The sequence below is a fragment of the Macaca thibetana genome, chromosome 13 (assembly GCF_024542745.1).
Source record: "Macaca thibetana thibetana isolate TM-01 chromosome 13, ASM2454274v1, whole genome shotgun sequence".
NCBI classification, from domain to species: domain Eukaryota; kingdom Metazoa; phylum Chordata; class Mammalia; order Primates; family Cercopithecidae; genus Macaca; species Macaca thibetana.
In genome coordinates, this window is record NC_065590.1 from 63176803 (window position 1) to 63200320 (window position 23518).

The 23518-nt window shown below is 39.3% G+C and overlaps 1 protein-coding gene and 1 pseudogene across 1 annotated transcript in view; one reads left to right on the forward strand and one right to left on the reverse strand.

The window, feature by feature from the left end:
• LRPPRC (leucine rich pentatricopeptide repeat containing) overlaps positions 1-23518 on the forward strand; it is a 118085-nt gene that overhangs the window by 28004 nt on the left and 66563 nt on the right. Inside the window, exons 12-14 of the mRNA XM_050754602.1 lie at positions 6965-7083; positions 10029-10122; positions 13180-13246. Coding sequence (XP_050610559.1) covers positions 6965-7083; positions 10029-10122; positions 13180-13246 — 280 coding nt within the window. The remainder of the gene's footprint in view (positions 1-6964; positions 7084-10028; positions 10123-13179; positions 13247-23518) is intronic.
• On the reverse strand, positions 18753-19163 carry LOC126933769 (40S ribosomal protein S24-like; annotated as a pseudogene).

Consider the following 23518-nt stretch of genomic DNA (forward strand, 5'->3'; position numbering starts at 1 on the left):
GGCTTTCTTTCCCCCACTTTAAAAAATTGACACAAACTGTATATATTCAGGGTATACAATGTAATGATTTTATGTACAGGTACATCCTGTCCTGATTACCATAGTCAAGTTAATTAACAACCATAAACATATAACACCCATAGTTAACCATTTATGTGTGTGCCTGTTGTGTGCATGAGTGTGGTGAAGACACTTAAAATCTGTTCTTTTACCAATTTCAAGTAAACAATACAGTATTAATAACAGTAGCCACCATGCTGTACATTAGATCCTCGAACTTACTCATCTCATTAGCAGAAAGTTCGTGCCCTTTGACCAATATCTCTCTCACCCTGGTCCCTGGCAACTGCTGTCCTACTTTCTGTTTCTGTGAGTTTTCGACTGTTTTTGTTCCACATATAAGTGAGACAGTATTGTCTTTCTGGTTCTAGCTTATTTCAGTTGATGAGTTGATTTCTAAAGGCATTTCAGCTTTCTTTATATAGAGAGGCACACGCACACCCTGATTTTGAAACCTTGGAGTTTGACATACTGATCTAAGCTAAGTGGTAATATTGAAATTCTTTTTTTCCAGAATGTTATAGTTCTGTTGTCCTCAATCTTGCCCTAAGAATTTAGATCACAAGAACTTCTTCCATGCCTATGAATAATATTTCAGTTCTTAGAACTTCCATCCATTCAATAGGCGTAGACTCTTTTTTTTTTTTTTTTTTTTTTTGAGATGGAGTCTCGCTCTGTCGCCCAGGCTGGAGTGCAGTGGCGCAAGCTCCGCTCACTGCAAGCTCCGCCTCCCGGATTCACGCCATTCTCCTGTCTCAGCCTCCCGAGTAGCTGGGACTATAGGCGCTTGCCACCATACCTGGCTAATTTTTTATGTTTTTAGTAGAGACGGGGTTTCACCTTGTTAGCCAGGATGGTCTTGATCTCCTGACCTTATGATCTGCCTGCCTCGGCCTCCCAAAGTGCTGGGATTACAGGCGTGAGCCACCGCGCCCGGTCTGGCATAGACTTTTATAGGTCAGAAAATTATTCATTAAGTGCCTTGACACATATTGCCTTGCATAGTCCATGGATGGTAGTTAGAAAGATTTAGCAAAGCAATATGTGTAAAAGTGTCTAGAAGCACAGTTCCTGGCATATTTCCATTTCTAGTGTGTAAGCTATGAAATTATGGCTCAGACATGTGCTGCAACTTGCTTAGATTTACATTGCCATTAAATACCAGCACCAAGGGGGAGAGTTGGGTCTTTAAAGTCCAAAGCCCTTTTTTTTGTCACTTCACCAGAGTATCTCACCAGCAACTTAGCTGTTTAAGTAAATAATAATTGTCCTAGAAACAATTATTACTGGTCAGAAAGAACACTGAGGACATTAGATTAACACAAATCTGTTACTAGGAATTCAAAAGCAACTTAGCTATGTCCTCATGTCAGGTGCTTAGTAATCTTTTCATATAAAGAAGAGCACAATGGAATTTGCCATCTTTTTTTTTTTTTGAGACGGAGTCTCGCTCTGTCGCCCAGGCTGGAGTGCAGTGGCGCGATCTCGGCTCACTGCAAGCTCCGCCTCCCGGGTTCATGCCATTCTCCTGCCTCAGCCTCCCGAGTAGCTGGGACTACAGGCGCCCACAACCGCGCCCGGCTAATTTTTTGTATTTTTAGTAGAGACGGGGTTTCACCGTGGTCTCGATCTCCTGACCTTGTGATCCGCCCGCCTCGGCCTCCCAAAGTGCTGGGATTACAGGCGTGAGCCACCGCGCCCGGCTGGAATTTGCCATCTTTTATGGTAGTTACTAAGGTTGTTAGTAATGATACCCAGTGAATTATTAGAGGAATAGTTTAAATTTCACTTACAAGTATTGTTAGGCCTCTGTGTGCAGTGTGGACCAACTGTGTATGCATGTTCTCTTATATTTCAGTAAGCACATGCTTTGTTTAGGGATTTTAAAAAAATTATTGTTGTTGTTTTAAAAAAATTGTTGTTGTTGTTGTTGTTATTATTATTATTATTATTGAGACCGAGTCTTACTCTGTTGCCCAGGCTGGAGTGTGGTGGCGTGATACTGGCTCACTGTAACGTTTGCCTCCCAGGTTCAAGCAATACTCCTGCCTCAGCCTCCCCAGTAGCTGGGATTATAGGTGCCTGCCACCACGCCTGGCTAATTAAAAACATTATTTTTACATCTTGAAAAATACATTTAAATCTCTAAGATTTGAAGATATTAGGTTATTTATTTATTCTTCCCAGCCAACTTTACTGAGGTATGAATGATAAATAATTGTGTAGCTAAATCTACATCTGTCTATCTTTCTATCAACAATCATCTATCTATCAATCAGTCATCTGTCTATCTGATAAATGACATGACTTTTTGGAGACAGTGTCTCACACTGTCAGCCTTGACCTCCCAGGCTCGAGATTTTCCCACCTCAGCCTCAGTGGGACCACAGGCACATATTACCAGGCCTGGCTACTTCAAAAAATTTTTTTTGGTAGAAACGGGGGTCTCCCTGTGCTGCCTAGGCTGGTCTCAAATTCCTGGGCTCAAGCAGTCCTCCCGCCTTGGCTTCCCAAAGTGCTGAGATTACAAGCATGAGCCACCTCACCTGGCTACATTTTGATATATGTGCACATTGTGAAATCATTACCACAGTCAAGCTAACATATCCATCACCTCAGCTGGTTACATAGGCTCTGTTGCCCAGGCTGGAGTGCAGTGGTGTGATCTCGGCTCACTGCAACCTCCGCCCCCTGGGTTCAAGCAGTTCTCCTGCTTCAGCCTCTTTAGTAGCTGGGATTACAGGCGTGTGCCACCACACCCAGCTAATTTTTGTATTTTTAGTAGAGATGGGGTTTCGCCATGTTGGCCAGGCTGATCTCGAACTCCTGACCTCAGGTGATCCACCTGCCTTGGGCTCCCAAAGTGCTGGGATTACAGGTGTGAGCCACTGCGCCCAGCCCTTCTCTCTCTCTTTTTTTTGTTGTTGTTGAGCTAGTTATCTTTTTAAAAATTTTGTGTTGGCTGGGTGTATTGGCTCATGCCTGTAATCCCAGCACTTTTGGAGGCAGAGGCAGGCAGATCACAAGGTCAGGAGTTTAAGACCAGCCTGGCCAACATAGTGAAACCTCGTTTCTAGTAAAAATACAAAAATTACTTGGCGTGGTGGCATGCGCCTGTAGTCCCAGCTACTCAGGAGGCTGAGGCAGAAGAATTGTTTGAACCCGGGATGTGGAGGTTGCTGTGAGTTGAGATCGTACCGTTGCACTCCAGCTTGGGCAATAAGAGTGAAACTCTGTCTCAAAAAAAAAAATATTGTGGCAAGAACACTTGCGATCTACTCTCTCAGCAAAAATCAAGTATTCAGTACATTGTGTCCAGAACTTACTTACCATATAACTGAAAATTTATACCTATTGACCACCATACCTTTTCACTCACCCCCCAGTCCCATAACAGTTCAACTTTTTTTTTTAAATAGATTCCATAGAGGCCAGGCGCTGTGGCTCATGCCTGTAATCCCAGCACTTTGGGAGGCCAAGGCAGGTGGATCACCTGAGGTCAGGAGATCGAGACCATCCTGGCCAACATGGTGAAATCCCATCTCTATTAAAAATACAAAAATTAGTCAGGTGTGGTGGTGGGCGCCTGTAATCCCAGCTACTTGGGAGGCTGAGGCTGGATAATTGCTAGAACCCGGGAGTCGGAGGTTGCAGTGAGCTGAGATCGCGCCACTGTACTCCAGCCTGGTGACAGAGGGAGACTCCATCTCGGGGAAAAAAAAAAAAAAAAAAAAAAAGCGGTACCCAGTGGCTCACGCCTGTAATCCCAGCACTTTGGGAAGCCAAGGCGGGAGGATCACGAGGTCAGGAGATCAAGACCATCCTGGCTAACATGGTGAAACCCTGTCTCTACTGAAAATACAAAAAATGAGCTGGGCATGGTGGCGGGCGCCTGTAGTCCCAGCTACTCGGGAAACTGAGGCAGGAGAATGGCGTGAACCCGGGAGGTGGAGCTTGCAATGAGCCGAGATCGGGCCACTGCTCTTCAGCCTGGGCGACAGTGTGAGATTCTATCTCAAAAATAAACAAATAAATAAAGATTCCATATATAAGTGAGATCACATAGTATTTGTCTTTCTGTGTCTGGCTTATTTCACTTAGCATGTATTTCAAGTTCATTCATGTTGTAAATGACAGGATTTTCTTTGTTTTTAAGGCTGAATAATCTTCCATTCTCTATGTGTATATATGCCACATTTTCTTTATCTGTTGACAGCATGTTTCTACATCTTGGGTACTGTGAATAATGCTGGAATGAACAAATGTTTCTTTGAGATAATGATTTTCTTTCCTTTGGACATATGCTCAGAAGTGGGATTGTTGGTAATTCTACTTTTAAGTTTTTCTGGACTCTCCATACTCTCCCACCAGCAGTAGACCAGGGTTCCCTTTCTGTATATCCTCATCACTGTGTAATCGCTTTTGACTCTTTGATAGTAGCCATTCTGACAGGTATAAGGTGATATTTCACTGTGGCTTAAATTTGCATTTCCCTGATGATTAGTAATGTTGAGCATCTTTTCATAAGACTGTTGGCCGTTTTTATGTCTTTGGAAAAATGTGTATTCAGATCCTTTGCCCATCTGTTAATTGAATTATTTGGGTTTTTTTTGTTTTTTGTTTTTTTTGCTATTGAATTGTTTGAGTTCCTTATTATGTATTTTAGATATTAGCCCCTTATCAGATACATGGTTTGTGAATATTTTCTCCCATTCCATAGGTCGCCTTTTCATTTTATTGTTTCCTTTACCGTGCAGAAGCTTTTTAGTTACATGTGGTTCCACTTCACTGTTTTTGTTTTTGTTGTCCGCGCTTTGGTCTCAAATCCAAAAAGTCATTGTCAAGACCAGTGTTTTCTTCTAGGAGTTTTGTGGTTTCAAGTTTAAGTCTTTAATCTATTTTGAGTTGATTTTTGTGTATTGTATAAGATAAGGGTCCAGGCCGGGTGTAGTGGCTCATGCCTGTAATCCCAACACTTTGGGAGGCCGAGGCGGGCGGATCACGAATTCAGGAGTTCAAGACCAGCCTGACCAACATGGTGAAACCCCATCTCTAGGATCATGAGGTCAGGAGTTCCAGACCAGCCTGACCAAGATGATGAAACCCCATCTCTACTAGAAATACAAAAACTAGCTGGGCGTGGTGACGTGTGCCTGTAATCCCAGCTACTCTGGAGGCTGAGGCAGGACAACTGCTTGAACCCAGGAGGCGGAGGTTATAGTGAGCTGAGATCACACCACTGCACTCCAGCTTGGGTGACCGAGCAATATTCTGTCTCAAAAAAAAGACAGGATCTTGCTATGTTGCCCAGGCTGGACTTGAACTCCTGGGCTCAAGCAGTCCTGCAGCAGCCTCCTGAATAGCCAAAACTATAGGTGTGCACCACTGCCTGCAGCGCCAACACCATTTATTGGTGCCTGTGTCAAAATTAGTTGATTATATGTGCGTGGGTTTATTTTTAGATTCTTTGTTCTATTGCATTGGTCTATTTGTTTGTTTTTAGGCCAGTATTAGGTAATTTTATATATGATGAACTGTTTAAAGTTAAAATATTCTGATTCATAACCTAAATTTAAAAAAAATTATACCTAGTTTTTTTTTTTTTCATTATCTAAATTTTATCTAAAAGAAATGTGCAGGTATTTATAATGTAGTTAGACTTGCCTGTGTCTTTCTGTACTTAGTGGGAATTTACTGTCAATTATTTGTACTAGAGTTAATCGTGTAACAAATTTGATAGAAATGTAATTTTTTTTTTTTTTTTTTTTTTTTTGAGACGGAGTCTCGCTCTGTTGCCCAGGCTGGAGTGCAGTGGCCGAATATCAGCTCACTGCAAGCTCCACCTCCTGGGTTTACGCCATTCTCCTGCCTCAGCCTCCCGAGTAGCTGGGACTATAGGCGCCTGCCACCTCGCCCGGCTATTTTTTTGTATTTTTTAGTAGAGACGGGGTTTCATCGTGTTAGCCAGGATGGTCTCGATCTCCTGACCTCGTGATCCTCCCGTCTCGGCCTCCCAAAGTGCTGGGATTACAGGCTTGAGCCACCGCGCCCGGCCAGAAATGTAATTTTTCTTTAGGTCTCTAGTAGGCCAGAAACAGGGACTTTTAGGGGGAGTTTTAATAATGTGAAAGTAATGAAGCCGAAGATAAGTAAGTTTTTAAAAGGAAAAATAAGAATGTTCTTTCTTTTTATTAAACTGTAGCCTCTGTCAAATTAGGTGATACTTGAGTAATCTGACAGTTGTCTAGAATTAACTGGATCTATTTGAAACTCGCTGTAGCTCTGAAAACATGAAATGACTTAATTTGTAAGAAGTTATTAAAAGAGATTTTTGTGAGTGGGAAATGGGGGAAACAACTTACTAGATTTTTAAGTTAGTTTTAAATACAGTTAGACAATAATTCATTAGAATAAATTGCTATTTTTCATTCTTACATTGTAAAATATGAAATCAAGTTAGTAACAATTAGGGAACTTTTTACGTAAGTACTTAATTGAAGACATGTTTTGAAACCACTCACTTCTCTTTGCAGCATTTATTCTGGCCAGGTTTTTTTTGTACAAGTCCATCATTGCTCTATAATAGCAATGTTGTATTATAATCACTTTAGGGGTGCCGGAAACGTTGGACACATTGGTTAATTGTTTTATGTTTCTTTATGCTTATAATTTCAAGGATACTTTCTTGAAATTCACTGTTTCACAGAGGGGGATGAAGAAAGGAGGAGTTAATTTTTTTATCATTATATCTCACAGTTCTGTTGCTTTTCTGCCTTTTAGACAAACGAATTGCTGAGTAATTTTCTTACATTATGATTCAGAAAGTAATTGAACTGAACTTACTGATCTTTTTTAACTTTGTTCTAAGTTCTTCATCTCTGTGCTTCTACATTTTATGTGTTAGGTATAATTGAAGTCCTGAAAGTAATGCAAGAATTGGGAGTACCTCCTGATCAGGAAACATATATAGGTTACGTGATTCCATGCTTCAATAGTATAAAGTCAGCACGTGCCATTTTGCAGGTGAGTACAAGTGTGGTTTTAATTTAATAATTGAAGAGAGTGTCTTTCCTCCTTAATGTTTAGTAGTCACACACAAAAATGTCATTGAACTGAGGACTCAAAATGGTCAAATCTGTGTACAATTTTTTTTTTTTGAGGCGGAGTTTCCCTCTCGTTGCCCAGGCGGGAGTGCAATGGCACAATCTGGGCTCACTGCATCCTCTGCCTCCTGGGTTTAAGCAATTCTTCTGCCTCAGCCTCCCGAGTAGCTGGGATTACAGGATGCGCCACCATGCCTGGCTAATTTTCTATTTTTGATAGAGACAGGGTTTCCTCATGTTGGTCAGGCTGGACTCGAACTCCTGACCTCCGGTGATCCGCCTGCCTCGGCCTCTCCAAGTGCTGGGATTATAGGTGTGAGCCACCGCGCCCGGCCCTGCATACAATTTTCTAAAGCTTTGTAAAAAATATTAGTTGGTATAACATTTATAGCGTCAAAACTCAAAAAGACAAAGCAGCCTTTTTCTTGTGTATTAAAAAGACAATATGCCAGATTGGGAAAAATTAAAACAATATTAACTCCTGATCCCGCCCTGAAATGCACCTGAAATTTTCATTTATAAATTAGATTTTATTTTATTTTATTAAAGAAGCAGGGGTTTCAGTACGTTATCCAGGCTGGTCTTGAACTCTGGACTTAAGCAATCATCCTGTCTCAGCCTCCTGAGTAGCTGGGATCATAGGCACATGTTACTGTACCCTGCTTCAGTTTTCACTTTTTGAATATTATTTTTCACTTCCCTATTAATTTTCATAAAGTGTGCACTAATAGTATATATACTAGTCTCTCTCTCTCTCTCTCTGTCTTTTTTTTTTTTTAAAACTCCAAACCTTTGTTTTCCTACCAAATACTTCTGGTCCCTACCAGAGTAGGCAAGCTGTTGATAAAGAGGCACATGAAGATGTTGATTGGGACAGTGCATTGGATTAGCAAAGGCTGCATTTTCCACTTTCAAAACAGAATGCTTAGCACTGAATATATGAGTTACAGAAACAAAACAAAAAGTGCTTTGCAATTAGGAACAAGATGGCAGAGCACCTAATACTTAATAAGGAACATGTTGTTTAAAAGAGGTTTCCTATACAGTCATTCATATAATACCTTGATTTTTCTAATAATGTTAGAGTGTTTCTTTCATTAAAATAATTATATAATTACAGTCTTCTGAAGTGTTAGGGTTTATATCTTCAGTGTCTTCACCTCTTTCCCTAAGTTCTTAGTGGGGTATGTTGAGCCTGTACTATACATACTTTACTGTTAAAAAATTTTTTAAAGTAACTTTCCCACATATTCTTACTTTTTCAGATGTTCTTTTTGCAGAAATATAGCCCCCAGATCCAGTGTCTTCTTGGTTACTGCTTTGGCTTTCTCATTAGTGACTTAGGGAACAGCAGATCTAATTTGGAAACTTATCCCAAATTTGGTTACATTTCATTCTCATCTTAACTGTCTCACCTTCATTGCTGGAATTTCAGTAGTATTGAGTGTTTTGGGCTTGAAAACAACTACTCTGTTAAGTGCTTAATAGAACCCACAGTATTATTGATCTGCTTTTTTTTCTTTTTTCTTTTTTTCTTTTTTGAGGCAGAGTCTCGCTCTGTCGCCCAGGCTAGAGTGCAGTGGTGCAATCTGGGCTCACTGCAGCCGCCTCTGCCTACCGGGTTCAATTGATTCTTCTGCCTCAGCCTCCCAAGTAGCTGGGATTACAAGCACCCACCACCACACCTGGCTAATTTTTGTATTTTTAGTAGAGATGGGATTTCACCATGTTGGCCAGGCTGGTCTCAAACTCCTAATCTTAGGTGATCAGCCTGCCTAGGCCTCCCAAAGTGCTGGCATTACAGGTGTGAGCCACTGCGCCCGGCCTGATAATGCCTTTTGTCTTCAGCTGTACATTAAAAAGTACATTTTTTCATCAGTTTTCAGAAATTACATAATAAATGTTTGTTGATAAATTAGAGAATACGAGTAAGTGGTAGGGCTGTACAATCTGTCCATAGTTCCTTGAGATAGTCATTGCTAAGCATGTATATTCTTTCAGATGTATAATAGGCTGGAGAAATCTCTTCTAGCAAAAAAGTATACTGTTCATATTATCAGGCAACTCTTATTATACTGTTCCTATTACCCACCTAACTTGACAGAGGCTACAGTTTAATAAAAAGAAAGAACATTCTTATTTTCCTTTTAAAAAAAAACTTCTCTTTGGCTTCATTACTTTCAAACTCCCCCTAAAAGTCTCTGTTTCTGGCCTACTAGAGACCTGAAGGAAAATTACATTTCTCTCATATTTGTGTCATGATGAAGTCTTTTTCGTTGGATACCTTTTCATGACAGTATTTAATTCCACAAAATGTATTTTATGTTTGCTGTTTCATTGTATGGGTATGCCATAATTTATTTTTTATCATTGCTTATTGCTGATTAGGTGGTTTTTTTAATATACTATAATAAAATGATTCAATAAATGTATTTGAGCTCAATTTTGACTCGTATATTTAAATTGTTAAACAAGTGATGTTGGGACAAGTGATGAGCCTCTGAGTTAAATTAAATTAAATTTGATCCTGGCCAAACTGTATGCCCTAGAATATTTTAGGTTAATCCATTGAATTTTTGTTTTGTCTTGAATGGGAGAATTGTTCTAGTATCCTCAGTAGTAAACTTATCCCAGAAATAAGGCCCTCTAAAGGCATCAGATCATCTGTATTTGAAGATGAGCATTTAATTTCGAATGTTGGAATGTCATCTTTAAATTTTTGCTAAAATTCAATTTCTGAGCTTATGTATTTTTCTAGAAAATCAGAGAATGTGGTGAGTCAAAGAATCAGGAAGACAGGAACTTTGGCATATCAAAATATTGTTAGCTGAGATGTATTCTCATTGATATATGCTTTATCTCCAGGAAAATGGATGTCTGTCTAATAGTGATACGTTTTCTCAAGCTGAATTGAGAAGCGAAGCAATAAATGGGAACTTAGACTTTGTATTATCATTTTGTAAGTATACAACATTAGCAGTAAACTTGATAGATTTAGTTACTATTGAGGGCATGCAGGGTGATTCATGCAATGAAAGCAAGGAAGGTTTTATATGTTTTATTAAAGCCAGACTGATAAAACGGTTTATGAGCTGAACTTGTGGATAATTTGTAAGTAATTTTAATGTTGTAAGGACATTGAATATTTTATGTAATATGGTGTTAGACTGAAGGCTGGACTGGAGACCCTGAAGATGTGGATATTCTTTATAATTTGGCCACCGATTATGTGATTTAGAAGAAGTCTTCTAACCTCTCTGCTTCACTTTTTAGGGTAGTACTACCCAACTTGGGGGAGTTGTGAAAATCAAATGTGATATTGTTTCTGAAGTGTTTTTTAAACTAACATCTATTACAAAGACTTCTAGTCTTCATTAACAAAAACACAGCAAATGTTTACTAAACATTTTTAAATGCTAGGGTGCTTTATAATGCTTATCACATGTTAATAAAATTATCTCCATTGATAGATGACTAAAGGCGTAGAGAAGTTAAATGATTTGCCCAAGGTTAGTGATTTGAACCAGAAGTAAGATGTTCAGACTTTAACTTTGTTCTTTTCACCATACTGCACTTTATTTTATTTTATTTATTTGTGAGACACAGTCTCACTCTGTCACTTAGGCTGGAATGCAGTGGCGCAAACTCGGCTCACTGCATCCTCCGCCTCCTGGGTTCAAGCGATTCTCCTGCCTCAGCCTCCCAAGTAGCTGGGATTATAGGCACGTGCCACCATGCCCAGCTAATTTTTTGTATTTTTAGTAGAGACAGGGTTTCACCTTGTTGGGTAGGCTGGTCTCGAACTCCTGATCACAAGTGATCCACCTTCCTCAGCCTCCCAAAGTGCTGGGATTACAGGTGTGAGCCACTGTGCCTTACCTGCATTTTATTTTTAATTAATAAATAAGACATTCTTAAGAGACCTTATTTTTTAACATGTCCATGGTGTTGCTTTACAGTTTTTCAGATCTTCTGAAAAATATGTCATTTACAAACAAAACATAGACATACATTAACTTTTAGTTCCCTAAAATGTTAACAGTTTAGCTCTCATTAATGTTATATTCAAATTGTATAGGTGGAAGCTTTATACAAACCAGGTTATTGGTATGTATTACTTGTGAATGTCACTTAAAATATTTGTTGTAATATTGTAAGGGAAAGACAAAGTGTCCAGTATGAAAAATGGTGACTGTTGTAGTTATTTGAGTCAAATACTGAGTATTATTGCTGGCTGCTATCTGAGTGTATTGATTTTGCCTTCCACTCTGTATAACACATAGATTTTCCATACTGACAAGAAAGGAATCTGGGCTCACGAGGTGGATCCACGAGAGCTGCCTTTTCCTTTTATCATATCATCCATTCCACTTCGTTGTCAACCTCTTGATTTTTCAGGCTTGTTTGTTGCTAAGGAAACTAGATGCTTTTTGTCAGCAGCCTTCCAGCTGAGATGTTTCTAGTCACCTTTTTAATGAATAAAAACCTGACAGTATTCTGTAGAATACTATTTTGAATAGTACAAAAATGAATTTTCAAGAGGTTGTTTATTAGATTTGAAAAAGAAAAATGCCAAGAAGTTTGCCAAGTATTTGAGCTTTTCCTGTCAGTGCCTTCCCCTCCAGCTTTGATTTCCAAGTCTTTGAAGAGCTGTTCGTTCTATAATTGCTGGTATGTGCTTTAGGCAGCTCTTAGGAATGCTCTACTGGTTACTACCTCACAGGAAATGTCAGGTAGTAGAGAAGAGTAAATGGATTATCTTGATTACATTTTGTAGTAGTAGAGAACGTTTTCCCACTTGTGTTTGTAGGCATGGAAGATTAATTTGATCATATAAAATTCAAAGTTGCTAAGAGGCATGTGGTTGTGTTCCCTTTAAAATTCCTTGAGTGACTCAGTGCAGGTCATTTTAAAAATGACTTAGATTTTCAAATGCTGTAAAAGCACTGAGAAACTTAGGCTCCTTGTTCAAGGAGTATAGCAGCTGATATAAAACAATTCTCCTTACGTGTGTGGGTTAATTTGTTACTTTTGGGGAGATGAACACTGAAAATGGACCATGACTTTTCCCATGGGATTTTTCTTTAATGAAACCAGGTATCTTAACCTTCATTTAAACTGTATTTATTGTCTTCAGAATTTGCTTCTACTATGAATTCCTCTCTAATCCCATCCTTTTTGTACTATTCAATAGCCACATTACCGTTATAGTGAAAAGATTAACTCAATTACTTATATATAACATGGTTCCATTTTAATACAATTGCAGAGAAAAATAAATTCAGGGAATGCCTACTGTGATCTCATCCCTTGCTAGTTTGGCAAGGGTTATGTGAAGAGTCAGTGTAAGGTGTGATTCTTACACAATGGCAAATCAGGCTTATAATGTCGGCATTGAAACATACAAGGTTGTAGACTGTTAAATGTCAAAATGAGTAGTAGAGCAAACAAATACTCAGAAAAGTGAAAGATCAATATAAGTCAATTACATAACAGACATGTGGCCTGTTTTATTATTACTTTAGGTGGTTACTCTTCTGTGAGTGCAGGTCCTTGATCATAGTGAAAAATGAAATGAGAAAGTATGAATGGTTCAACAGAACCCAACACCTCTCTGAGAAAAGAATTTTTCCTCTCATCTACTATCTTTAAAGAACAAAAGTCCTGTAGGGTATTACAGTCTCTCTCTTCATGGTGCCACCATGTCCAACAACATACAGCCTCAGTATGTGTACCAGGCTGACTCTGAGTCTGCTGGTATATTAGTAATTGCCATTTATAGGAAAGGATATTTATAAATTGATTAGTTGTATATATTCATGAAATTTAAAAATACATTAAAAGGGTAGCTTATATTGCAGATATATATTACTGCATTGTTTAATTTTGTATGAAAACATTTTTTTTTTTTTAAATACAATTTCCAAAATGAAAACTAAAAGGTTTTCAATTTGATAATGCAGGGTTTTTTAATTTGTTTGGTCTGAGATTTAATGATGGTCATTTTCTTTTGCAGTGGAATCAAATACATTGCCTCTCTCGCTGCATTCTATAAGAAGTAGCCTACTGCTAGGCTTTAGGAGGTAAGATGATGAACTTAAATGTTCCTTGCCTGAATATGGACTGAATTCTCCTGTCCTTTTGACTTACTGCGTGTGGAAAAATACAGCTATTCTTATCTTTCAGTGTACATTCAGTTTACCTGAAATAACCTTTGCCTATTTAATTTTTCCTTTTAAGTCATTGAATTAAATTTAGGCAGCTTTGTATCATCTTTTCCAAGAAATGCACACAGGTTTGGTAAAGATCCTGTTTCCAGGAAGAAAGTCCTGTTTCAAAATGGCAAGTTGGAGTTACAGACAAATTTGCATATGTATGTTCAGCTTATTGTTTGAGCATTTAATTACAAGGTGACTTTTATTCAGTAAAGTATCATTCTCCCCTTCTGTGTGCTCAGAGAATGTTAATGACCTTGCCCTTCCAATTTTGTTATTTTGAAAATAGATAAACATAAAGAAAAACTGAAAGAATAGTGAAAGGAAATACTCCCGTACTACCCTTTTTTATCTGATTTATTTTTTTGAGACAGAGTCTTCCTCTGTCGCCCAGGCTGTGATGATGCAGTGGTGTGATCCCAGCTCACTGCAACCTCCGCCTCCTGGGTTCAGGTGATTCTCCTGCCTCAGCCTCCTGAGTAGCTGGGACTACAGGTGCCCACCACCATGCCCGGCTAAGATTTGTATTTTTAGTAGAGGTGGGGTTTCACCATGTTGGCCAGGCTGGTCTCAAACTCCTCACCTCAGGTGATTCACCTGCCTTGGCCTCCCAAAGTGCTGGGATTATAGGCATGAGCCACCGTGCCCATCCTCCATGTTACCCTTTGTGTAGATTTGCCAGTTGTTAATATTTTGCCATGTTTACTTTCTCTCATACCCTCTTTCTCTACACAGAAAGTACCTACACACACACACACACACACACACACACACACACACACACACGTTTTTTTCTTTTTGGCTGAGCCACTTGAAGTTGTAGACATTATGACACTGGATCTTTCAGCATATTTTATTTCTCTTAAGAATAAAGTCATCTTGGCCGGGCGCGGCGGCTCAAGCCTGTAATCCCAGCACTTTGGGAGGCCGAGACGGGCGGATCACGAGGTCAGGAGATCGAGACCATCCTGGCTAACATGGTGAAACCCCGTCTCTACTAAAAAATACAAAAAACTAGCTGGGCGAGGTGGCGGGCGCCTGTAGTCCCAGCTACTCGGGAGGCTGAGGCAGGAGACTGGCGTAAACCCAGGAGGCAGAGCTTGCAGTCAGCTGAGATCACGCCACTGCACTCCAGCCTGGGCGACAGAGCGAGACTCTGTCTCAAAAAAAAAAAAAAAAAAAAAAAAAAAATTAACAATACCGTACCACCATCTGATATATGTAGTCCATGTTCAGATTTTCCCACTTTAACAAGTTTCCTTTATAGATATTTCACTTTTTGACTGAGGAGTCAATTAAATTGATGCATTGGATTTGATTGCTGCATCTCTTTATTATCTTAATTCAGAACAATTTCCTTACCTTTTTTTGTTTGTTTGTTTGTTTGTTTGTTTTTGAGACGGAGTCTCGCTCTGTCGCCCAGGCTGGAGTGCAGTGGCCGGATCTCAGCTCACTGCAAGCTCCCCCTCCCGGGTTTATGCCATTCTCCTGCCTCACCCTCCAGAGTAGCTGGGACCACAGACGCCCACCACCTCGCCTGGCTAGTTTTTTGTATTTTTTAGTAGAGACGGCGTTTCACCATGTTAGCCAGGATGGTCTCGATCTCCTGACCTCGTGATCCGCCCGTCTTGGCCTCCCAAAGTGCTGGGATTACAGGCTTGAGCCACCGCGCCCGGCCTGTTTGTTTTTTAGTAACTCTGGCTTTTTTTTTTTTGAAGAGCCTAGGCTGGAATGTCTCTTCCACATTTTGTATTTTTCTGATTTTTGTTTTTCCCCATGATGAGACTCAGATGAAGCATTTTTAGCAAGAATACTCCATAGGTGATGGGCACATCTTATATTGTATCACATCAACAGATATAAAGGCAGGTGTGCAATAATGATGCCATCACCTAAGTTTGATCACTTGGTTAAGATGGTGATTCCCACATCTCTCTTGCAGAGGCACCTCATCCAGTTTGTAATTACTAAGAATACTATGGGGTGATAATTTGAGACTGTGTCTACCCTACTTTTCCGTCCTTGGTTTTAGCAGCCATGGGTAATCCTTGTTGAATTAGTTATTGGTAGTTAACACAAGGATGAGTTTCTTTTTTTGAGATAAGGTCTCGCTCTGTCCCCAAGGTTGGAGTGCAGTGGTGCAATCACAACCTACTGCAGCATTTATCTCCCGGGCTCAAGCGATCCTCACATCTTACCCTCCTAAGCAGCTGGGAGTATGGGCGCATGCCACCATGCCTGGCTGAGTTTTAAAATTTTTTTGTGGTGATGGGATCTCACTGTGTTGCCCAGGCTGTTCTGTTGAGAGAAGCAATATAGCACAGTGATTCATAGTTTTCTTTTCTTTTCTTTTCTTTTTTTTTTTTTTTGAGACAGAATCTTGCTCTGTCACCCAGGCTGCAGTGCAGTGGTACGAACATGGCTCATTGCAGCCTCCATCTCCTGAGCTCAAGTAATCCTCCTGCTTCAGGCTCCCATTTAGCTGAGACTACAAGTGTGCACTACCACGCCCAGCTAATTTTAAAATTTTTTTGTGGAGATGGAGTCTCACCATGTTGCCCAGGCTGGTCTTGAACTTCTGGCCTCAGGTGGTGATCCCACCTCTGCCTTCCAAAGTGCTGGGATTACAAGTGTGAGCCACTGCATCTGCCGCCCAAATCTTTTTTGATTCATTGATCCCTTTGAGAATTTGTTGAAAGCTATGGCTCAATTTTCCCCGCAAAAGATGCATATTATAAAATTATGACTATAATTTAATGGAGTTCATGAAGTACTTTCCCTCTCCCTATAAAAACCCTTATCGTGGAAGCCAAATAAGAGCCTGGAGTGTATCCTTCCATGCTTTTCTCTGTATAGAAGCAGAAACTTGTAAGAGGTGTTTGAAGTTTTGTTTTGTTTAAACAAAAGTAGTATATCATACTTTACATACTACTCCTTATCTTTATTTTGCACTTAACAATACTTCATGAACACCTCTTGGTCTACTGATATAAATCTAACTGTTTATTAATATCTGGAGAGGATTCCATGGTATGGCTATACCATAAATTTTCAATCACTCTTTTATTAATGGACTCAGATTGCTTCTAATTTTTGCCACTACCAAAACAAAGTGGTACATTAAATATTATGTCCATATATATGTGTGTTTGTGCACATGCATGCATGTGTATATGTGTTATATATACATTAGTTTTTTCCCCCTCAATGGCTAGAATGTGAAAAAGAGACATCTGTTTTCAAGAGTGTATGTATTCTTTATTTTAATAGCTACTACCATACTACTTTCCAGAAAAAGTTGTATTAGCTCATACTTAGATTAGCAATTCACACTTCTACCAGCAATATATAAGAGTACCCACTTCCTGCAAACATACAGGTATTAGACATTATAATGCTTTTTAATTTTGGCCTAGCTGATGGATGAGAAATGACATCTCAACGTATAATTTTCAATTTGCATCTTCCTAACTATTAAGCAGGGTTAGAACATACTTATTGGCCATTTGGATTTCTTCTATGAAATGCCTATTTAAATTCTTTGCCAGTTTTCTACTAGGTCATACAGTTTTTCTTGTCAATTTATAAGGTGTTGCATTTGAGGGATATTTATCTATACACTATCTCGTGAAATACATGATTTTTTTTTTAACCTTATTGCAGAGATGAGAGAGAAATGTAAGGATAAGATCTTGGATGGTTACTGGAAGGAGTCAAAGGAGTTTGTAGTCAGTGTTGCAAGCTGCAGAGATGGAGGAGAGATAGCCCTATAGAAAGAGGGTGTTCAGTTTGGTATTTGGAAAAGTTATTGAGTTTTGTTTTTTTTTTTTAATGGAGATGAGGTCTCGCTATGTTGCCCGGAGTGCTGTCAAACTCCTGGGCTCAAGCGAACCTTCAGTGTTGGCCTCCCAAAGTACTGAGATTACAGGAATGAACCACTGGCCTGACCATTATTGAGTATCTTTAAGAGAAGAGTTTTGATACTATTGTAGTGGAAGAAGCCCAGCTAGAAGCTCTGAGAATCTTGGTGTCTTTGTTTTGTTTTTAGTGATTGGATTATATATACTATAACTGAATTTATCTATGCTTTCAGATTATTTATATTTTTATTTGAAAAGATACATTGAAAATACTGGAAAGGTTACCTTATCTTTAAACCACACCAGGCTAGGTGCTTTGCTTCTCCCCTGACTTACATCCTTTTTGGTGCTTTCCCTATTTGTTAGCATCTAAAATTTTTAATTGATTCCTGGGTTTAAAAATAGCCACAGATTGATCATTTTTTTAACTTTCCACTTTAGAGTTAGATAAAATATTAAAATATGTTTAACAAAGGGGACATTACCCAGGAGCCTCCCATGTTTGCACAGTTACAAATCCATCTTTATTCTTGACATAGTAAAAATAAGTTTAAGCGGATTCCTTCCAGGAACATATTTCAACATGTAGGTCCTAAAACTGTATACTATTGGTTAATTTTTCTTACTGTAGATAAAGAAAAATTTTTAGGTTGTGGTAACTTGGCATTTTTCATAAGAATATGTGCATAATTGAGAGCACTTGTGTGACTACAGGTGATTTCTTTCTTTTTCTTCTACTCCGAAAACTACTAAAAATTCAAAATGTAATTGATGTAATTGCAATTCATTATCTTGGCATTAATGTAGCCAGTGTATTTTTTTGTTTGATGTCAAATTAACTAGTATATTTAAAAATCCCTTTGTCAGTATAGTTATTGAAACAGTCACCTGTTGTGCTCCTGAGGGTCCCACTGTACTCTAGCAACTTTAGAATTGGCTGAGTGACTAGGAGAAAACTTACTGGCATTGATTTACATTGCCCGTAGAGCCAGGGTTAACTACCTACAACTCCTACAATGATTAGCTTATAAGAGATTCACCAAAAGTGAATCTCTTGCCAAAAATAATTGCTAAAAATAATCATTCAGAGTTAATCCAAAATCTAAAAAGTTAAAGAACATTATAATTAGATACCATAGTCACTTTAGCTAAACCTAAAGGAAATTTGGATATATATTTCATTGTTAGAATTCACATTTTGAGACTGGGGGTGCGGCTCATACCTGTATAATCCCAGCACTTTGGGATGCTGAGGCTGGAGAATCAGCTTGAACCCAGCAGTTCAAGACCAGCCTGGCTCTTTGATTTTAACCCTTTCTGCCCTCACATGTGTAAGCTGAACTTCCTGGGTTGCCGCCAGCATGCAGCGTGATTATTTTTCTTGCCTAACACCATACTCTTTTTTTCTTTTTTTTATTTTTTGAAAATTTTTAGTTTATTAATCTGCTCGTGAAAAATCCAAAATGGACACAGGTAGCCTTTTACTGCAGCACCTTTACTCTTTCGGCTGTGATCTAATCTCCAGCTCGCTTATTACCAGCACCAACATTGGCCTTTGCAGTCCCCCGACTTTCTTCATTCTGTTCTTGGGTTCCTTTCGTTGCTTTCTTGAGGTCTTTTGCTTCTCATACAGACCATGTCTTGCAAGTCTTATGTTTGGGTTCATTTTTATTTGCATAATCCAAGGAGTCATAAATCATGCCAAAGCCAGTTGTCTTGCCACCACCAAAATGAGTTCTGAATCCAAATAACAAAGATGACATCCGGTGTGGTCTTGTACATTTTGGCTAGTTTTTCCCAAATTTCTGTCTTAGGCAGTGTTGCCTTCCCGGGGTGAAGGACATCAATGACCATTTGTTTCCTCTGAAGTAGTCGGTTGGTCATGAACTTTCTAGTGCGGATAGTTATGGTGTCGTTCATGATGGTGGCCTGGAGGAAAGAAGGTTGAATATATCTGATTTTGCTCTGCCTTAAATGTTAAATGAAATAAAATATTTTGTGGGTTTTTTAAAAAAACCAGTTTAGTAGGAAATGGAAATTGAATGCATATATGGTAGTATGAGCTCTCAGAGATAACACAGAAATGTTATACAAAGAGAAGAAAGTTGGGGGAAGGGATGGGAGGAATGTACATACATACATTAGGCAAATGGAAGAGAGACCGTGTTTAATAAAGTTAAAGCTGGTTAAGATCACAGGCTTTTAGATATAACTCATTTAAGTCCAGGTTCTACATTTCATTTATATTTTACATGCTATGGGATCATGGCAAGCTAATGAACATTTCAGTGTCCCTGTTTTTTTAGTATGTACAGTAGAAAGAAGAGTATCTAAATGGCTGTACTGCTTTGTCAATACTTTGAAAGTGTCTTTTTTTAGTAGGCCCTATCTGTGTCTTTTTTTTTTTTTTTTTTGAAATGGAGTCTCACTCTGTCGCCCAGGCTGGAGTGCAGTGGCCGGATCTTGGCTCACTGTAAGCTCCACTTCCCGGGTTTATGCCATTCTCCTGCCTCAGCCTCCCGAGTAGCTGGGACTACAGGCGCCTGCCATCTCGCCCGGCTAGTTTTTTGTATTTTTTAGTAGAGACGGGGTTTCACCATGTTAGCCAGGATGGTCTTGATCTCCTGACCTCGTGATCCTCCCACCTTGGCCTCCCAGAGTGCTGGGATTACAGGTGTGAGCCACCGCGCCTGGCCTCCTATCTGTGTCTTTAAAGGAGAATTTAAAAGTTTTGAAAATAGTATTCTCATTTAGAAACCATTTGGGGGCTATTCATAGTGCTGTATGAAATTTACAAAAGTACTGTTAGAGTTGTCCGGAGTTTGTAGACTCCTCTGTCTGTAATAGCAGTAGAATGTTACTGTTCTTCATGATTTGGCAATATTTTTCTTTAAAATTCTGTTATCCTGCTAGAAAAATCTCACTTGAAAGCTGAAATTGGATCTCAACAGACATATAGGGTTAACCTTTTCTCCAAACTTGTTCTTCAAACAGGAAGAAAAGTGTAAATGGAATTAGGTGTAGAGAAAACAATGTCTTTTCTTAAATGCCGCTTCCTCACAAACTTCATTTGGTTGTGGGCAGAAGAGAAGACAAGAGTTTGTCGTTCCATTGTTTGTATTAGACAATGGAGACATTGAAATGTTAATTAACTTGCCACGATCACATGGTATGTAAAAGATCAATAAAATGTAGAACCCTGACTTATATGAGTTCTACCTAAAATTTGTTAGTTTATCAAATAGCAAATGCCAAAGCTCATAGCCAAACTGCCTGGGTTCAAAATTACTTCATTATTTTATTCCTTTGGAGAACCTGGAAATTTAATTTTTTCTTTTTTATTATGAACTGTATATACATTCAGAGGCATATCTAAAACTTAAATGTACCATATAAAAAAGATAAATCAAATACATGGTACCCACCTCTGAGACCAGGACATAGAATGTCAGTGGGATCCTAAAAGCCTCTTGTGTGCTCATTCTCAATCCCATGATGCCTTCCCCTGCTGTTGAGGAGCCTGCTGTTGAGGCGCCTGCTGTTGAGGCTTGTGTATATCATTCCCTTGCTTCCCTAAGTAATCAGGCCACTTTTATCTAACCCCCAAGCAATATATAATTTAGTTTTGAAAGACTGATTAACAAACAGAAATCTGGTAATAAGGAAGAAGCAACACTGCCAGGAAATATAGACTGAATAGTCTCTGGGTTAGGGTCTGGCTTCAGTTTTCCTAAAAGTTTACAAAAGACCCTTCTAGCGAAGTCAGTGGGGAAGGTCATGTGTGAGTGAGTCCTGAGAAAGAGGATGAATTTACCACATTTGAGAAGTCTATGGCTAAATACCAGGCATCTGGCAGAAGTATCTACAGATACGTAAATGTGTTCTGCACCTAAACTCACTTCCTCAAACTTTCAGGAATGTGTCAGAGTAGAACACTTTTGTGGGTGAAATGAATGTTCTCAGTCTGTCCAAGCAGCAGGGCATGAAAGGCCGAGGAAGTATTGTATCATTACATGGTCAAAACAATACAGATAATGTAGATCCATTGTTACCTTAGGTTAAAAAAGAGATATAGTGACAGAGACCTTGGTGGTGAGGGTCCACACTCTGGACTGGTTAGTTGCTTTCCTTCACTGGGTTCTCACTACATTTTCATCCAGGAGATTCTCTTTTGTTCTTTTCTTCCAAGTTGAATCTTTTTGCTTTCTGTATCTGATACTCTTCATTTTTCTTAGTTTAGTCTTTTTATAGAGGACAACCTTCTCGAGTAGCTTCTCGATAAAAGCATATGGAAGGTAAATTTTTTGAGACTTTGAATACCTGTATTTTAGCCTCAGATAGGATTGATAGTTTGCCTACGTATAGAATTCTGAGTTGGAAATAATTTTTGTTTATAATTTTGAAGGTATTGCTCCATGTTTTCTTTACAGTGTTACTGTTGATTTAAGCCATTCTGATTCCTGACCCTTTATATGTAACTTCTTTTTATAGAACACCCTCTGAAAGTTTGTAGAATCTTTCCTTTATCTCTATTGTTTTGACATTTGACAATTAAGCAACTTATTTATCTCTGGAAATTTGTATATCTTCATTTTATCATTAGTATTCTGGAATTTCTAGAATGATTTTTGGAAATTTCTAGAATCTTCTGGAACTTGAGAAGAATCTCTTGACCACTAATGTTATGACGTTTCACTATAGAGCAACCTTATGTATGAGTTTGTTTTGTTTTTTTTTTCATATTTTGTCAATTGTGCTGCATGCTCAGTGGCTCCTTTTAATTTGGCCATTTATATCCCTCAGCTCTGGAAAATTTTAGTTTTAGAAATAATTTTTTCTCTCTTTCTGAAACTCTTAGACTGGTGCTTTCTTTTTTTCTCCTACTTTGCTTTTCTTGGTTCTTAGGTTCCACTTTCTGTGATATTTCTTCAACCTTATCTTCTGCCTCTTCTGTTGAATTTTTTGTTTCTGCTATCCCTTTTTTATTTCCAAAATCTCTTTTGCATTCTCAAAGTGTTTCTTTTGTAAAACAACATATTACTGTCTCATAGATATCAAGTCTTTATCTCTCATAGGCCTTTTTTTTTTTTTTTTTTTTTTTTGAGACAAGGTCTGGCTCTATCACCCAGGCTAGAGTGCAGTGGTGCGATCTTGGCTCACTGCAACCTCTGCCTCCCAAGTTCAAGCAATTCTTCTGCCTCAACCTCCCAAGTAGCTTTGACTACAGGTGTGTGCCACCACGCCTGGCTCCATCTTTTGCAGAGATGGAGTTGCTCCATGTTAACCAGGCTGGTCTTGAACTTGTGAGCTCAAGCTTGTGAGTCTCAGCCTTGCAAAGTGCTTGGATTATAGGTGTGAGCCACCCTGCACCTGGCCTCTCATAGGAAATATAGTTTGTTTGTTTTTTTTTGAGACAGAGTCTCGCTCTGTTGCTCTGTTGCCCAGGCTGGAGTGCAGTGGTGCGATCTCGGCTCACTGTAAGCTCCGCCTCCCGAGTTCACACCATTCTCCTGCCTCAGCCTTCCGAGTGGCTGGGACTACAGGCGCCCGCCACCACACCCGGCTAATTTTTTGTATTTTTAGTAGAGACGGGGTTTCACGTGTTAGTCAGGATGGTCTCGATCTCCTGACCTCATGATCCGCCCGCCTCGGCCTCCCAAAGTGCTGGGATTACAGGCGTGAGCCACCGTGCCCGGCCAGTAATAGTGTTTTGCAAGGCTTCCTTCTTCGTGCTTATTGTCTGCTGTCTTCAAGTTTGTGTGTGTGTAAACTGTTTTCCTTTTTTCGCCCCTAAATATCTGGGAATCCTTAAAAGTAGGAAATGCAAAAAGCCATCCGAAGCTCTGAGTTTGTTAGTAGGGTGTGTTGACTTGGTGCCTTGTTCTCGGGATAGCTGAGTGGCTGTTGAGATTGTCATTGTATCTTTGTGTCTTTCCTCATAGGATGGGGCATTCCCCAATGAAACGTCTTCCAGGACACCGCATGAGGGAGAGTACTAGAGACTCCTGTGTTTATCGTGTAGAATGTATAGTTACTTAATTCTCAGTTCTCCAGGGATTGACTGTTTTACCCTCCAGAGAAGAATCCTCCAGATGTCTGCTGCTGCTGTTGGAGGGAGGGTTGTAGCCTCCCAGCTGAGGGAGAGGATCTAAGGGACCTTCTGAGTGTAGTTTCCTTTCTTCTACCTTGGTAATGGAGATTCTATTGTATAAGTTTGGTTCTAGATTTCTTCACTGATGTCTTGAGATTTGACATTCTCTTTACTACTAAATTGGTTACC